Source organism: Oncorhynchus tshawytscha, linkage group LG01, assembly GCF_018296145.1.
Source record: "Oncorhynchus tshawytscha isolate Ot180627B linkage group LG01, Otsh_v2.0, whole genome shotgun sequence".
Taxonomy (NCBI): Eukaryota; Metazoa; Chordata; class Actinopteri; order Salmoniformes; family Salmonidae; genus Oncorhynchus; species Oncorhynchus tshawytscha.
The window spans coordinates 45,224,303-45,242,695 of record NC_056429.1 but is presented as its reverse complement, the minus strand read 5'-3'; the positions used below and the strand labels follow the sequence as shown (position 1 = coordinate 45,242,695).

At 42.9% G+C, this 18,393-nt stretch overlaps 1 protein-coding gene across 1 annotated transcript; it reads right to left on the bottom strand.

The window, feature by feature from the left end:
* Nucleotides 1–1,453: 1,453 nt before the first annotated feature.
* LOC121846514 (vitellogenin-like) lies at nt 1,454–11,622 on the bottom strand. The gene is made up of 34 exons (XM_042321835.1): nt 11,583–11,622; nt 11,397–11,417; nt 11,104–11,255; nt 10,761–11,012; nt 10,510–10,671; nt 10,271–10,419; nt 10,029–10,179; nt 9,764–9,921; nt 9,532–9,697; nt 7,752–7,877; nt 7,286–7,504; nt 6,974–7,191; nt 6,782–6,879; nt 6,547–6,671; nt 6,351–6,452; nt 6,121–6,240; nt 5,839–6,025; nt 5,649–5,742; nt 5,379–5,564; nt 5,098–5,257; nt 4,765–4,978; nt 4,400–4,680; nt 4,196–4,255; nt 4,013–4,087; nt 3,696–3,902; nt 3,404–3,555; nt 3,159–3,306; nt 2,930–3,056; nt 2,649–2,832; nt 2,466–2,560; nt 2,241–2,335; nt 1,942–2,107; nt 1,696–1,857; nt 1,454–1,587 (listed from the first exon to the last, which is right to left on the bottom strand). Exons 1-34 carry the CDS (start codon nt 11,620–11,622, stop codon nt 1,475–1,477), a joined length of 4,965 nt encoding a protein of 1,654 aa, XP_042177769.1. The 3' UTR covers nt 1,454–1,474.
* Nucleotides 11,623–18,393: the final 6,771 nt, after the last annotated feature.

Sequence of the window (18,393 nt, the reverse complement as noted above, 5' to 3'; positions counted from 1 at the left end):
TCATTTGTATAGATTTCATGTCAAAAGTATTTTTATTGTATTACCTTTTGTTAAAGTCATGTAGTTTTATACATTTGAATGTCAGACAACGTAATGTGTTTGTTTTCATAGTCAACATAGTTTTTTCTTAATTAACCTGTTATGGTTGCAATCCCGATACCGGGATCGATATGACAACTACCAGTGAAAATAGAGGGCGCCAAAAGTCAAAACACAGAAATCTCATAATTACAATTCCTAAAACATACATGTGTCTTATATCATTTTAAATCTATTTTCGTTGATAATCCCACCAAAGTGTCCGATTTCAAATAGGCTTTTCAGCGAAAGCACTACAAACGATTATGTTAGGTCTCCACCAAACCACAATAAGCAGACATTTTCCAGCAAAATATAGCCTTCACAAACACCAGAAATAAAGATAAAATGAATCACTAACCTTGAATTATCTTCATCAGATGACACTCATAGGACTTCATGTTACACAATACATTTTGTTTGATAAAGTTCATATATATATTTCTAAAAATCTGAGTATAATTACATTGGCGCGTTAGATTCACTAGTTCCAAAAACATCAAGTGATTTTGCATAGCCACATCACTCAACAGAAATACTCATCATAAATGTAGATGATAATATAGTTATACACATGGAATTATAGATATACCTCTCCTTAATTCAACCGCTGGGTCAGATTTTTTTTTAAACGGAAAAAGAAATGCATGCAATAATCTGAGCTCAGATTTCTGACTTCCTGTTTTGACTTCAACTCAGGATTTTGCCTGCCAATATGAGTTCTGTTATACTCACAGACATCATTCAAACAGTTTTAGAAACTTCAGAGTGTTTTCTATCCAATGCTAATAATACTATGCAAATATTAAAAACTATGACAGAGTAGCAGGCCGTTTGGTATGGGCACCTTTTCATCCAAGCTACTCAATACTGCCCCTGCAGACATAAACAATTTAATATTGAATATCATTTTAGAATGTGCATTCAGTGAAATGTTGCTGATACACCAACACCAAATGTGAAAAGAGATATAGTTCTTTACATTGATTTATGAAATTGACAAACTGTCTTTCCTTTCAATTGATTGTGATGACAACAAAACAATATTGGTCTAAGCTATTGTATTTGTTGTAGATGCAGTGCAATGGAATTGGTATACTGAACAGTCATAGCAAGTTGGATGTGTTTACAATATAACTCCTCTGTCAAGCTGAAGGTGTTTTTGGAACTGACGTCTTTTTAAATTTAAAAAAAAAAGTGATTGCCATTAAATGTATCTTATTAGAGGGCTCTTTTTGCAAATGAAAAATGTGGAAAATGTATCCTGAGACCATCTTTGAATGCACAGTTGGATTTATTACAATTTGAGTGGTCAATAATGTTGTAGTTTCATCTCAGTGATGTGAAATTACATATTTTCTGTTATAAAAGTTACAGTATCTGCTCCACCAGAGCACTAAATGCACTGCTCAGAGCAGCGACAGGCCACATGGGCTTCTGCCTTCTCCATCAGGTCCACACTCTTCTCATAGATGCTGCTCAGACCTTCAGAGCGGTTCAGGTTGGAATCTGTAATAGGAAAGAAAGTAAGAAATTAGGAACTGCAGATCAGTATTTATTGGATACATCAGAACAGTATGGTGTCTTCAGTAAAACAGTTGTCCATTATAGACTCACCGACGGGCAGGCAGTGGAAACCGATGGTGATGGGGGTGGTCCTCACTGGGAGGCATCCAGGCAGACAGCGCAGCACAGGCTCAACAGAGTAGCATTTGGAATCCCTGTCATCAACAATCACCTGCTTCTCCAGCTTCACAGACTCGAGCTTCATGAGACATTCTGACATAGAGAGGTACAGCAATAATATGTTAACTAAATGAACTGACATTTGTAATGCAGCATAAGCGGTAGGCTAAGACTTACCAGACGCATCACGGCAGCTATCAGAAGGAAGCACCCAGGAATGGGCAAAGCTGACTGAGCTCTTGGTCAGGCGGCCACTGGGTGTACGGTACTCCTGTCTGTGTTCGCCATCAGCCTTTCCACAGAGTCCACAGGTCTGTCCCTTCATCCAGTCCACGACTTTAATCTGAGTGCCAAAATCACACAACAACTTAGAACAACTGTAGCTTATATTTTGGTAGCCCTTTAAACAAGTAATACGCTATTCATACATTTAATGATACAGTATTATTGATATTATGACATAAGATTCCAATCACCTTCCATGAGTTCCTATCAAAGTAGACTTCTTGGAGACCATGGCTTTTGGCATAGAGAGACACACCTTCACCCTTCAGACCGATCTTGATAGAACCTTAGGCAAGAAAATAAACAATGTTGTAGTTTATGGATGAGGCCATTTTCTATTATCCTATTACTGCAGTACATTAGATTATTCTAGTTATTGTGATGTTGATAAATAAGGTTGAAGGAGCATGAGAAACCTGAGGGGTCCTCGTATGGGAGGTTGGCTTTGGAAATTTCCATTCCATTGACCTTCACTATCACATCATTGTCCTCAGGGTACAGGTCAACATCACTGGAAGTGTCAAAGATAATATTTCATACATTGTTATTGATAGAAATATATTTGTGTAAAAGCAATTGTTTTCTAAAACAATACTCACATGTCAGAGATTTTCACATTGATGTGGTTTTCTTCAGATGCGTGATCCTTCTTCAGCAGAACCATGAATTTGAGCTCTATGGTGCAATCCTGAGCCAAAACTTGGTAGCAGGAGAGAGGCATATTGACCGGGTACTTCCTGTTGTTGAATGTTGTCAATGTGTCTCTGACCATGCTACATTTAACTGGAAAACAATAGTGTTAATTTATACCTTCCTTGCCTTTTTTAACGTTGTACTGTGACATTGTTTTGTTTATTAGTTTTTTATTGTTTCTGCTTACCTGCGTTGACTTCAGAAAACAAGTAGTGGATTTTGTTAACAATGTTGTCATCAAAGGGAGAAAGATCAGTCATAGACTCAATGGGCAGAGAACAGGGCAGGTTCACACCCCGTTTATACAGTGTCATCTGTGATTTAGATACACAAATCCTCAACAGTCAACCAAGAAGAGAAGTCTGGAGAAATAAAACAGCAGAAAATGCTATTGTGGGAAAAACAATGTTCCTCACCTTGGGTGTTTTCAGAATGACATCCAGGGTCCTTTCAGATGTTGCAACCACAGTGCATTGAATCTGTTTCTCACTATTTTTGTCTTTTTGCATTGGAACCAAGTCAGCCAGGTAATATGGGATGTACCCAGGGATGAATTCAGACACGCTAGAAGAGATAAGGTTACACAAATCAGAAGTTGTTCTTGATTTGTTCTGTAACATTATTCAGCTATCACTAGTAAATAACAAATAAGTAACCATACATCCTAACATAGCGCCAAACAGCCTTGGGAACCTTGGGGAGTCTGTCCCAAGACAACCTCAGACGAACTGCAGGGCTTGGACCAACAAGACCAGTCTCAGCAGTGATAAAGGTGTTATAATCCTTGCACTCTGCACCCCAAGCAATCTTGGCCTAATTAGGAGAACAAAATAAAGTGTACATTTTTTTAGTATACCTTAGATGTTATTGCTACCCATGGTACAACCTAAACATTTAAAAAAACGATCAGAAAACGTATATTGTAGCACCATTTACAAGATATTTGATCTTACAGTGACTTTGTGTTTGCTGAGCAGAACACCATCAGCACACAGTTTCCAGTTGTCGTTCTCATCAAGGGCAGCCATAATGATCTGCAGTCTGAAAGTAGCTTTGTTCAAGTAAGCAGTAACCTGGTATCCCTCTATCTTATGGTCAGCTCTCACTAAACGGAAGAGGATGATCACCTTAGGGGCAAGTTTATTGCCAAGGAATTTGTCCTGAGAAGAGAAACACATTTTAAATCTTAATTCATCTCTGCGCTCTCTCCCAATGGCACACAATGAAAGAGGTGATAATCTTGACTCAAGTTATGATGGTGAAGTGTCACCTGCTTGTAGATGGCATGGAAGCTAGAGGCACTGCTCTTGCTTCTGGAGATGACATTGGAGGTGGCTTGAGAGTCCTGCAAACAAACAGCAAAACAAAGCATCAGGGTATTTACGGAAATACTTTTCTACAAACGTTTATTTTTGTCAACCATACCGTAGATGAAAATTCCTCAATATTGTACCTTGTGATTCTTTTTGAATTTGCGGTCGTTGGGGTCGTAAGGCTGGTCGGGGCCGTCAGGCTATTTGGGTAAAAATACCAATTACATTCAATAAATTCTCTTCACATTTTTAACATCTATGTATGTTTGCAACAGGTCTGTGCCTTGTTTGTCAACTCCATAAATATCTGACTCAAAGAGTTTTGTGAGAAACAGTAGCCTTACCTCGGAGATGCGGGAGCTGGAGGAGCTGGAAGAGCTGCTGCTCTCTGATTTCTTGGATCTAGGGCGGGAACTACTAGAACTAGAGCTGCTGGAACTAGAGGAATCTCTGGTGCCGTTCTTCAGATCAGGCACCAGAATTTTCTTGAGCTTCAACAGTACAGTTTTTCCCTCGGGAGCTTCCTCCTCTTCGTTCATGGTGATGACTTTGATAATCTTTTCTGCAGCCTTGGGTCCAACTTGCACTTCAAACTCCAGCCTCTCGATGGCGGGTTCAGATGCTGCTAAAAATGGAATGCATTATAAATAGCTAAACAAATTGTTGCATGTATATGCTGAACTTGGCGTATTACCAAATGAATGCTTACATTGTTTCACAGAAATAAGGACTGAATGCTTTCCAATCATGTTGTAGAAAAGAGTGTTTCTGATGAAGGCAGCACTCTCTGAGGCAAATTCAAAGCATGCTTTGACTCCAAGCCTTTCGACACAGATTGTCTCCTCAAGACCGACTACAATTGCCTTAATGATGGGCTTGAAGTTGGATGGCAAATCAGAAGAGATGATCTCGGAAGATCTTGACTGAAAAAATGATATAAATTCACAAAATGTATCAAATGTCTGGGGTCTGTGGTTAATAATTTCTGATTGGCAATGCTTATGGGAATTTAGTTTTGAACAAGTATTTCATACAAACTCACCAAACTTCCAGCAAAAGAGGCAGCAGAGGCTGCAATCATAGATGTGAACTTATCCCTGGACTGCTGTGCGCTTCTTGCTACTCCTTGGGCAGGAATCAAGGGAGTTATTCTCTCGGCTGGGACATCCTCCACATTTCTTGCCACAGCAAAGGTCTCAATGCTGTTTGAAGGAACATAGATCTCAAGAAATCTGTAGTGTGGCAGCCATGTTAAAAAAATATGAACTTAATGTAAACAGCTATTACATCCTCTTTTCTGACCAAGAAAAAGATTGCCCTTACTGTGCGACAGCAATATGCTCAGGAGCGGAAACAGGGAAAGCTTCAAACTTGAAGTTGCCATTAGCGATGTCAAGCTGTGCTGCAAATTTTGCAGGGACAATTGTGCGGACCTTAGTTCTTGCCATAATAGCAGCCTGGATGAATGCAGTGTTCACTCCCATCACAGCAAATGTATGCATGACAATGCTACAGGAAGAGGAGACATTTGTTAAATTTACCAAGATTTGTGGTATTAATGATGTCATCAGAAAATATTGGTCTTATACCTACCTTGGTCTAACTTCGGCGTGTAGCTCAATGTTTGTTTCCAATAGCTGGGCAGCATGGAAGGTTTCAGGCAGAGCAGGTGTCAGAGTGGCACGGACTATGAACATAAAGATAAAAGCACATTCATATGGGAGATCAGAGATCTAGTGAAGAACTACTAATTACTAAGCAATAACTATTATGATACAGTTACCATTGATGTATGCTTTAGCGACAGCAGCAGCGTAGTAACTGAGCTCCATGGGCAAACCAACAGCGGTGGGGAAGATGCGACGCACCTCTGCAGCCAGCAGGGGCTTAACATACTGGAAAGTTGCTCCAGCCAACAGTGCCTTCAAGGCATTTTTTCCCAAAGCGTGTGCAGAAGGACTGTTGGCAAGCTGTGGGATGTTATTAGGTTTAGCTGTTTTGTCCCTCAACTGTGAATGTTTTATGAATACTTTTGGAGACTATTAAGTTATATCATCTGTTGTACCTGAAGTGCCTGATCGATGATGGACTTGTCGATGTTGGCAAAGGCAATTTCCTGTCCAAAGAACTTCACATATATGGAGGCTAGAGGCTTTCTTGTGTCTAGGGACCTCCAGTCAGACAGCTGTGGATAGATGAGTAAAGCAAACCTGATTGATCAATTTAATTTTAAAAATCCACAGGGATTGAAGCAATTTAAGATAAATGTGTAATGTAGTGATTGTTGATACTTACAGCCTTAATGACACGCCTCATCTTGGTGATCCTGTCAGCATTTTCAGGAGCTGGGGGTAATTTCAGAAGAGCCTCCTGGATTCCCTCAGTTCTCACTCCAACCTAAGGGGCAAACATTAAGCTTGGACAGTTAAAAAGTGTTTTAAATGTTCTCAATCATTATCATTTCAAGGAACTTTGAAAAAAACGCCTTTACCTCAAGAACATCAGCAGCTGCTCCAGCAAAGTAGGTGCGAGCTTTGGCCACGACAGTTCTGGGGAAAAGGGTGGCAGCATCGTTGATGAAGAAAGCACTGGCAGCAGCACCAATCCTCAGGGAATCTTTAAAATGGGGATAAATGACTGTTTAATGATTGATTTTGTTGATGTTTAGTGAATGATGCTAATGGGCCAGTCGTTGCAAGCCAAGGAAGATAAGAGGAGGACCTTACTGGAATAGGCATCCAGGTGGATGGCTTGACTGAAGTGGCAGCTCAATCTTCTAAATTTGGTGCTGAGCATCTTGACAGCAACATTGCAGGCAGCAGCACTAAAATGAAGGAATAGCAACTATGTTATTAAATCTGATTCCATAGATATTGAGAGAGATGTAATGACATGTAAAGGTGAAAGAGTGCTCTTACACTGAGGCAAAGTCAGGGGAGGTGCTCCTGGTCAGGGACATCATGTGAGAGTAGGTGAAGCTAGCAACCTGCAGATTTTTCTCTGTTTTCAGAATGCTAGCTAAAATAATCACCAGGCCCATTGGGGGCTTTGTCTCAAACAAAACAATGCAGGCAAGCATGCGGAGCTCTGGGTGGAGAGCCTTGTCCATGAACAACTGCACAGCAACTTCCTGGACCTATTTCACAACAATAATGCAGAGATTTGAATGGACTTCGCCAATGAGAATGATGATGTTGTCATTTGAAATTTAATGGAGGGACTGTACTCACCATTCTAGGCTCCCTCTTAGCAATGTTCCTGAGGGCCAAGACTGCATCAGCCTGGACTCTCAGGGGCAGAGCAGCAGCTGCAGTTCCAAACACGGGCAGGAGCTTTGTGATTGGTTTAATGCTAGCAGGATGGCCAGCATTACCCAGAGCTTTAAGAACCATGGAGAGTTCCTCAAATTTGCTATTAGCAACAGCCTGAACAGCAAGTTCGTGGATGGGCTGTGGGAAGACATGTACAGTAGATATGTTTGAATAACCTCAATCAGTAGATCATCATATACATGAGATGACATCTACCTCTTTGAAGAGTATCTCAATAGCACTGACTTTGCTGATAAACCTTTTTTGAGGGAAAAAATACTTGATACGATTGTGATATGTTGCTATCTCACCTATCTATCGTAAGAGCATCTATCTGTTAAGTGACTCAAATGTAAATGATTATAGGAAAATACATCCAGTTTACCTTCACAAGTTCAGCGGGGCAGTTGGGATATTGAACACAGTATTTGGAAACCATGGTACCATAACCAAGCATGGCGATCTCACGTAGAACTGGGTGTGTCTGAATCTTGTGGTTGAAAGCCAGGCTCTGGTGGTGAAAAAGGTATTGTTTTGAGTCATCTTTATATAATTTCTTACAAAATATTGAAGAGATAGGACAGTGTAGAAGGAGTAAAGTGGGTCCAGGATTCGCAACTGGACGGTTGCGAGCACATATGTAACCAGCTTCAAAAAGCTAGGCATATGTCGCACATCACTACTTCACAGGAGATGCATTTGCAGTTTATTCTTTCAGAAATGCCTCCTGGAACATGTGAACTGTCATGTGCCTTCATAACAAACTTGTATGCCATCTGTAAATATGAATACAATTGTTAAATTAGGAGCCTAGTTGGTTTAGCCATGGAAAAATACCTTCCCGCTAGCCATGATTGGCTGAGATAATGAATGGGCTAATGAATGGGCTGGACATGCCGAGAGATGAGTTTGTGTTGGTCTGCTATGTAGCACGCTTCTGTCTAATACATGAGCTGCTTGGTATATGTCAATAATCCTTGTTACAGTGGCTTTTTTGAAAGATATAATGCTAGCCATGGAGATCTGCAAATGTGTTGCTACTGCGCTCAACAACATTGTTGCCCAGAATTTATTATGTGCTATCGACAAAGATTAGTGGGAAAAAGTTGTGATGGACTACTTTCTTTCACACAGTCAGTGTGAACCGAAGTGACTTGACACAACAACGGGCCCAACAAGCTGTAGCTTGCTACAAAACAAACAGAAAAGACACACTGCCATGAAGTGTTCATCCATGTATGCTGGTAAGAGTGTAGCTACATTCTCAGATATTACAATTTTCAGATTTTGTCAGAAAGTCATTTTCATTGCAAGTTCAAGCGTACTGTTAGCTAGCTAGCAAATGTTAGCTTGCTGGCTTGCTAGCTAACGGCACGTGTATGATCTATGTAGTAATATTATTTGTATCTCAGAAAGCAACTTGTAATTGCTGATTACGGCCATCGATTGTATTTCATGAACATGTGTACATGTCTAGACAATAGTAACCATCCACTTAGCAAGATGTGGCTGGGGGTGGTTATATAATTTATTTCACATGACCCATCAGTTTTGGACAAGTGTCTGGGTAAACATAATGTATAATTATAAAATAATTATAAAATATTTTTATCCGGACACTTTCAAAGTCAGATTAGGATATAGGCCAAGGACTAGATAAAGTGCATTTTTAACTGGAGTTTTCACTATTTTAGGCTACTACTTTCACCACTTTTAGTCTTGAAATGTTTGGTTGTTTACTACACTACCTTACTCACTCTGTTTAGCTCATGGTCTCACATGTGAATCCTTAAAGAGATGGGTGGGGCTAGGGCTTTAGAGGGTGTGAACGATGCCAAATAGGTTTAAACGCAGAAGGTCTCCAGTAGGTGTAGGGAAAAATTCAAGGGACATTTTCTCAAAAGTTAGGTTACAAGTTGACCAACTTTCAAAGCAGAATTACTTTCACATTGTTCCTCAACCGTGTATGATATACCGTTTTGTAGATCTGAGTCTCTACTTTAAATAATAAAAACACCAAATGTTGCTACATAAAACTGAATCGAGGCTCTGGGTCACATATGTTTGAAGGTAGTGGTGTTAACCATCCACCTTGCTACAATTTTTAGTAATCTTAATGAGGAAATCTATAAGAATGCTTAAACATCATTTAAAGGTTTACTTACTTCAACAAGCTTGACAGTCTCCAGATCAGCAGCCACCATATGCACAGCGGCAACCAGAGCCTGAGCAGCCTCAAAAATAGTGATGTCACCAGCCAAAAACTTCTCCTTGATGAATCTCACAGCCACTGATCTTCCGATGGAGGGGACAGCATCCAGGATCCAGTGTCTGAAAAAAAAATGTTTTTCTGTCATTGTGTCTTTGTTTGAGCAATTGAGCAAGATTTTTTTTTACCTGTAAGCTGGTTTGGCCTTGAACTCAGCCCAGATGGCATTAATAGTCTCAGAGCTTGCCACGCGCAGGAGCTGAATAAACTGCAGAAACTTAAGAGGAGCATCTTCATGGACCTGTGCCGTGTTGTATGTGACCAGATGATTCAGGATCTTCACAGCCTAAACAATTATAATGAAGTGTTTGTATTTAACCTTTGTTATCTGTGGCTTTACATATTGTCAGGCTTATGTATCAAATAATAGATAGAGTCATTGAGTCACTGTACCTGAGCACGTGCGTTGCTGATCTTAAGGAGCTGAATGGGCATCTGGAGAATCTCAGTGGCAAACTCATACTGGATGGATCCACGGTGAACATAGTTATTATCAGGGACAATAATTGGATCCTTCTTGATCTCAACGAAAGTCAACATTTGTCTGTGAAAGGTAGTTCATGGGAAACTTTTAAACCTATAAGCTTAATAAAATGAAAATGTTTTCCTTTTGTACCACAAATCAGTCAACATACTTTGCTTCCATTTGGGCAGCTCCTGACATCTCATTGAATGGTGTGAACTGATGGAGCTCAGTAACAGTGGCCTCCAAGATCAGAGCACCATTGTCAGCGGGCTTCATGAGGTAGTTGTAAGTGGCAGCTCCCATCAGGGCCTCCCCTCTCTGTTTAGACAAAACACAGAGTTGTATTGTCATGTGAAGTGTTTCTGGTTATGTTTTTCCAACCCCCAAAATAGATACTTATGCTCATACCTGCCGGCACTCTACACACTTCTCTGTGTAAGCCAGACCAAAGTCCTTCATGATTCTCTGCTGGCAGTTATTGAGATCCTTGCTCTTGGTCAAATGGATGCGCTCTGGCCTGGCATGTTCCCTGATCACATAGTGGGTCTTGCACACTCCCTGAGCTCCAGCCTAACACAAAAGAGAGCATGAGTGAGGAACTCAAACATTGCTTACTGAAACATGTTTTGCATCTACATATGAACATATACAAGTTTTACCTCCTGCAACTCATAGACGTTTTGTGTCTTCTTGATGTTGAGCTGAAGAATGTTCAGGATACCTCTATGGACATTCAGCACTGTTTCATAGACAGCAGTGGGGGCAAATACCTTACCCACAACACCCTTGGCATACTCAAACTTGATGGGAATCGAGAACTGAGCAGCCAGGGCTGAAGTGAGTTTTGCAGCTGGGACGAAAGGATCGTTGGGCCACACACCACTGTACTCAAAGATCTCAGGGTTCACAAGCTACAAGAAGATATCAATTGATGTATTAGTCAATGTAATGGACATCACATTAGGATATTGTTTGTGTGGGAACTTCATGTATAATAAATACCTTCAGCAAGTAGGTATTCTCTGCAACTGCACTGATATGAACTTTGCTGATTACTTTTACTCCAGCTCTAGCCAGACCCTCCTCAGGCAGACCACCCAGGAGCAGTGCCTCATACTTGTACACATAGGTCTTACTGGCAGCAAAATCAGGGGCTGTAATAACAATCAAAACATATTTGATGATCTTGTGATCTGAGAACTGGTTTTATTTAATTTATTCAACTAGAAAAAAATGCAGAAGTGAAACTACCTAATAAACATAAGTAAAAATCCATAAAAATAATATGTACTTACCAAAGTTAACAGATTGACTCGCTACAAGATAAAACAAAAATAATTGTCACAATATGTTACTGAATGTTTTTCAAAAAATGTCATAGATACAGAATTGTACATTTCAATATTTACATAACTTAGTTATATTTACATGAAGTTAGTTATAATATCTGCACTAGAATAAGACAGAAAAACTGTACTTACCCACAAGGGCTAGAGTCAGTGCAAGTACTACTGCTCTCATGGCCAGTGTGATGTGAGGAACAACAGTCCCAGTCCGCCCTTTAAAGAAATGCTCTATCGACAAAAACAATCATCACAAAATATATAATTAACTAATGTTACATAAGTTGAGATCAGTATGTGCTCATAATAAAGACTGTTGAGTTGGTTATCACTAGTTCTGAGGTGGCCACATACACCCGTAGGTTAGGTTAACCTGCCCCACTGCCATTTAGCCCTTCACAGGTCAATGTCCATCTAAGTCAGTTCTTTAATGAAAATTATCTGGAGAATCACGTGTTGTTTTATCCAACAAGTTATGTGTACTACAACCTTCATTTTTCTTTAAATATTACATTAGTTATTTTTCTCTATTTATCTGATAGACTGCATCCAATTTGTTGAGTAGAGTGTTGGAGGCTATTTTGTAAATGACATCGCCGAAGTCGAGGATCGGTAGGATGGTCAGTTTTACGAGGGTGTGTTTGGCAGCATGAGTGAAGGATGCTTTGTTGCGAAATAGGAAGCCGATTCTAGATTTAATTTTGGATTTGAGATGTTTAATGCGAGTCTGGAAGGAGAGTTTACAGTCTAACCAGACACCTAGGTATTTGTAGTTGTCCACATATTCTAAGTCAGAACCGTCCAGAGTAGTGAAGCTGTGCGGGCAGCGATCGGTTGAAAAGCATGCATTTGGTTTAACTTGCATTTAAGAGCAGTTGGAGGCCACGGAAGGAGAGTTGTATGGCATTGAAGCTCGTCTGGAGGTTAATTAACACAGTGTCCAAAGAGGGGCCAAAGGTATACAGAATGTTGTCGTCTGTGTAGAGATGGACCAAAGAATCACCAGCAGCAAGTCCGACATCATTGATGTATACAGAGAAGAGAGTCGGCCCTAGAATTGAACCCTGTGGCACCCCCATAGAGACTGCCAGAGGTCTGGACAACAAGCCCTCCGATTTGTCACACCGAACTCTATCAGAGAAGTAGTTGGTGAACCAAGTAAGGCAGTCATTTGAGAAACCAAGGCTGTTGAGTCTGCCAATAAGAATGTTGTGATTGACAGAGTCGAAAGCCTTAGCCAGGTCGATGAATACCGCTGCACAGTAATGTCTCTTATCGATGGCGGTTATGATATCGTTTAGGACCTTGAGCGTGGCTGAGGTACACCCATGACCAGCTCTGAAACCAGATTGCATAGCGGAGTGGGGATGCTTTAATAGTGTTATGCCCAGTCCTCAACCCTGATTGGTTTACATTCAAAATACATTTATTAGGAAAAAAGGAGCAAAGTTGTACATTTGCCAAGGATTCTAGAATCTTAGCTAGACAAGGAAGCCTTGAAAAGGGGAGATAATTATTAAGATCACTACTATCTCCACCACTATGGAGTGGTAGCACAAGAGCTGATTTCCATACTTTTGGAATACTGTCTTTCTTGATAATGTTTAATAAAACATTTTAGGTTATTGAGCCAACAATGATGGGCGCTGCACACTTAAGCAGCCCGGGATCCAAGTGGTTACCCCCTATGGATGTATTGTTGTCTATTGCTAGCAAAGCATCCAGGACTTTTTTTTGTAAATAGCCTAAAAGAAAAGCTTTGACTATAATTTCTCTGATCATTCAGCAAGTTTCCCCTATCAGCATTCAGCCTAATATCATTGTGAATAGGATTAAAAGTTCTTTCAAAGAGAGCCCGCTGAAATAAAATGGTGATTAAATGCATCACTGATGACATTTTTTCTGTAATGAGGCCAGTGTCTAAATTAATTTGTTGTGGCAGACAGAAGGAAGAAGATCTCTTTAGGGATTTGACAGTTTTCCAAAATGATACACAATGATTCCTCGGTTGCTTAAAAGCTTGCCATTCCGGACCTAAGCCTCTGTTCCTGGCCTTGGCCCAAGCATCATCTCTATTATCCCTATTATGAATGACTTCTATAATAATAATAATTTTGGAATGTACCAGGCATTCAATCTACCTTTAACCCTTTTTTTTACTGTAGCTGTAACGCCCGGGGGCGTTTGGAGAACACACTTCTCAGCCTTGACGTATAGGTCATGCTCCAGCAGTCTACCAAGCACCTTGCGTACCAGAGACACATGCGCGGCGCGGGTGGCGGAATAGATCAAAATATCATCGATATAGACAACCACGCCATGCCCGTGCAGGTCCCTGAGAATCTCGTCTACAAAGGATTGAAAGACGGCTGGAGCATTCTATAACCCAAACGGCATGACAAGGTATATATAGTGGCCCGACATGGTACTAAACACGGTTTTCCACTCGTCTCCATCCCGAATACGCACCAGACTATCCGCGCTCCTGAGATCCAGTTTTGTGAAAAACTGTGCTCCGTGAAATGATTCCACCGCCGTATGGATGAGAGGTAGTGGGTAACTAAACCCCACTGTGATGGCATTTAGACCTCTATAATCAATGCACGGACGGAGAGCTCCCTCCTTTTTCTTCACAAAAAAAGAAACTCGAGGAGACGGGTGAGATGGAAGGCCGAATGTAGCCCTGCCCCAGAGATTCCGTGACATATGTCTCCATAGCCAACGTCTCCTCCTGGGACAATGGGTACACGTGACTCTTGGGAAGCGCAGTGTTTACCTAGAGATTTATCGCACAATTCCCCTGTCGATGAGGTGGTATTTAGTCGCTCTCTTCTTACTGAAAGCGATTGCCAAATCGGAATATTCAGGGGGGATGCGCACCGTGGAACCACGAAATCTTAGGATAGTGACTAGCCAGCCAGGGAATCCCCAGCACCACTGGAAATGTAGGCGAATCGATAATGAACAGACTAATTCGCTCCCTATGATTCCCCTGCGTCACCATGTCCAGTGGAACCGTGGCCTCCCTGACCAACCCTGACCCTAACGGCCGGCTGTCTAGGGAGTGCACGTGGAAGGGAGAATCTATCGGCACGAGCGGAACACCCAGCTTGATGGCGAGTCCGCGATCCATAAAGTTCCCAGCTGCAACTGAAGCGCATTATGCTGGGAAGAGGGGGAAAAAATCAAGACAAAAACCCCTGACACCCCGCCGCCGCTCCATGATAGTCCCTCGGGAGTGCAAGTCGGAGAGCGCTGGAGCCGGATGGCGAGGGAGGAGAAGGGGGATCCAGAGCTGGAGGAACCGAAGGTGGAGAGAAGAGATCACTCCTCTCCCATCGGTCCATTCTCTCCATCATCTGGTCCATCGCGGATCCGATCCGATGGAGGACGGTGGTATGGTGGAGGACATGTTCCTCCATCGATGAGAGGGGTTTAGCAGCTGCTCCCCGCTAACTCCATTCTTTAATGGTGCGGGATTCTTTAACGCCCGGGGTATAGTGGTGTCACGATCGTCGTATGAAGCGGACCAAAATGCAGCGTGGTATGTGTTCATGATGATTTTTTAATTAAAGAAAGCACTGAACACTGAATACAAACTATACAAAACAATAAACGAATAACGACCGTGAAGCTATAATGAGAACTGTTCTGACACAAGCAACTAACATAGACAATCACCCACAAACAAACAGTGAAACCCAGGCTACCTAAGTATGATTCTCAATCAGAGACAACTAATGACACCTGCCTCTGATTGAGAACAATACTAGGCCGAAACATAGAAATCCCCAAATCATAGAAAAACAAACATAGACTGCCCACCCCAACTCACGCCCTGACCATACTAAATAATGACAAAACAACAGAACTAAAGGTCAGAACGTGACAGTACACCCCCCCCCAAAGGTGCAGACTCCGGCCGCAAAACCTTAACCTATAGGGGAGGGTCTGGGTGGGCGTCTGTCCGCGGTGGCGGCTCTGGGGCGGGACGTGGACCCCACTTCACCACAGTCTTTCTCCGCCTCATCGTCCGCCTCCGTGGCCTCCTAAACACGGCGACCCTGCTAAATGGCCCCACTGGACTGAGGGGCAGCTCGGGACTGAGGGGCAGCTCGGGACTGAGGGGCAGGGCAGACTGGAGACTCCGGCAACGCTGGAGAGGAGGAAGGCTCCGGCAGCGCTGGACAGAGGAGCTCTGGCGCCTCTGGACTGAGGGGCTCTGGCGCCTCTGGACTGAGGGGCGGAAGCTCTGGCAGCGCTGGACGGAGGAGCTCTGTCGCCTCTGGACTGAGGGGCTCTGTCGCCTCTGGACTGAGGGGCTCTGTCGCCTCTGGACTGAGGAGCTCTGGCGCCTCTGGACTGAGGGGCTCTGGCGCCTCTGGACTGAGGGGCTCTGGCGCCTCTGGACTGAGGGGCTCTGGAGCCACCAGAGCTTCCGTCCCTCAGTCCAGAGGAGCCAGAGGAGCCAGAGCCCCTCAGTCCCGAGCTGCCCCTCAGTCCCGAGCTGCCCCTCAGTCCCGAGCTGCCCCTCAGTCCCGAGCTGCCCCTCAGTCCCGAACTGCCCCTCAGTCCAGAGGCGCCAGAGCCCCTCAGTCCAGAGGCGCCAGAGCCCCTCAGTCCAGAGGCGCCAGAGCCCAATACATTTTTGGTGCTGCCTCTCGGGCTTCCACCCGCTCTGCCGTGGCAGCTCCTCATAATGCCGCCTCTCTGCTTTCGCTGCCTCCAGCTCGGCTCTCGAGCGGCAATATTCCCCTGGCTCTGCCCAGGGTCCTTTCCCGTCCAGGATCTCCTCCCAAGTCCACTTCTCCAAATAGTGCTGCCTCTCCCATTGCTGCTGCTGTTGCTCCTGCTGCTTCTCGTGCTGCACCTGTTGCTTCTCCTGCTGCTGCTTTTGCTGCTACGTCTGTTTACCACGTCGCTTGGTCCTTGGTTGGTGGGTGATTCTGTCACGATCGTCGTATGAAGTGGACCAAAATGCAGCGGGGTATGTGTTCCTGATGATTTTTTAATTAAAGAAAGCATTGAACACTGAATACAAACTATACAAAACAATAAACGAATAATGACTGTGAAGCTATAATGAGAACTGTGCTGACACAAGCAACTAACGTAGACAATCACCCACAAACAAACAGTGAAACCGAGGCTACCAAAGTATGATTCTCAATCAGAGACAACTAATGACACCTGGCTCTGATTGAGAACCATACTAGACCGAAACATAGAAATCCCAAAATCATAGAAAAACAAACATAGACTGCCCACCCCAACTCACGCCCTGACCATACTAAATAATGACAAAACAACAGAAATAAAGGTCAGAACGTGACAAGTGGAGGAGGAAGTCAGGTGCAGGAAGCAGAGAGTTCAGGGTAGCTCTACTTTATTTGCACCACAACGGTGAAACGACGCCAACCCAAACAAATGCCCCAAACACGGGGAACTTAAACAGTCCAGCAAAATACAAAATACACGGACAACTGTGACCTACAGCCGTGTACAACATGCACACTGAAAACAAACCCGCGAAACCAGCAGGCAGGCCGGCTGGTAAATAAAGCCCAACCAATTATCCTAAACTAAACACAGGTGCAACTAATAAACAGAAAAGGGTGAAAAGGGATCAGTGGCAGCTAGTAGGCCAGTGACGACGACCGCCGAGCGCCACCCGAACAGGAGGGGGAGTCACCTTCGGTAGGAGTTGTGACAGTAGCATGATTATCCACAATAGTAAATATTCTGCAAAAAGGATCAAAGCTAAATTAGGTTCAGGGATAGCTGAAATACAATCAAGGTCAACAATATAAAGATCATGTAAAAAAGCCTGTTCACTGAAACTTTTTAAGGTCCTCTTTGTGATGACACAAGTCTTAGTTTTGTATTCTCACATCTCTCACATAAACAACTGGGCAATGGTCACTGTCTTGACACCAGTTGAACTAGGTAACTCCTCAGGTTCACAAAGGTTAGCCGAGGGAGGACGGGACCCCTATAACAGATATGAATACATTTTTCACCAGACAAAGGCTTATAGACAGTAGCTCACATTTTTGGGCAAGGGAAATGGATTTCAGTAAAGAGACAGAGAAAATATTTTTTAATAAGTATGGCCACTCCACTACCTCTACCTGTCTGTCAGCTCTGAACACATTATAACCCTCAATATGTATATCAAAGTCCAGAATGTCCGCAGAGATACAAGTTTCAGTCAATACCAGCATGCCCATATGTCTGCATAGCCCATATCTTGATGTAATCTAGTTTAGGAAGTAAGCTCCTGCTGTCCATATGCATCAACCCAAGTCCTTTACAATCTTTACATTTTTAAAGTCACATGGAGTCTACAACTCAAACAAGCTATGCTCAATAGGCAGTTTCAGGTCCGGTCTGATGGTTGATGTTCATACAGTTTTTATGGCTATATGCTTGGTACACCTGTATTTGGGGAGATTCTCCCATTCTTCTCTGCAGATCCTCTCAAGCTCTGTCAGGTTGGCTGCACAGCTATTTTCAAGTTTCTCCAGAGATGTTTTATTGGGTTCAAGTCTGGGCTCTGGCTGGTTCACTCAAGGACATTAAGAGACTTGTCCCGAAGCCACTGCTGCGTTGTCTTGGCTGTGTGCTTAGGGTTGATGTCCTGTTGGAAGGTGAACCTTCAACCCCAGTCTGAGGTCCTGAGTGCACTGGAGCAGATTTTCACCAAGGATCTCTCTGTACTTTGCTCTGTTCATCTTTCCCTCAACCCTTACTAGTCTCCCATTCCCTACTGCTTAAAAACATCCCCAAAGCTTGATGCTTCCAGCACCATGCTTCCCCGTAGGGATGGTGCCAGGTTTCCTCCAGATGTGACACTTGCCATTCAGGCCAAAGAGTTCAATGTTGGTTTCATCAGACACGATAATCTTGTTCTCATGGTCTGAGAGTCCTTCAGGTGCCTTTTGGCAAA

Coding starts and splice junctions, on each gene's coding strand:
- LOC121846514 (XM_042321835.1), bottom strand. CDS start 11,622: ATGAGAGCAGTAGTACTTGCACTGACTCTAGCCCTTGTGG. Junction 9,922..10,028: donor TCAGCAACGCACGTGCTCAG/GTACAGTGACTC, acceptor ATAATTGTTTAG/GCTGTGAAGATCCTGAATCA. Junction 5,565..5,648: donor CACGCCGAAGTTAGACCAAG/GTAGGTATAAGA, acceptor CTCTTCCTGTAG/CATTGTCATGCATACATTTG.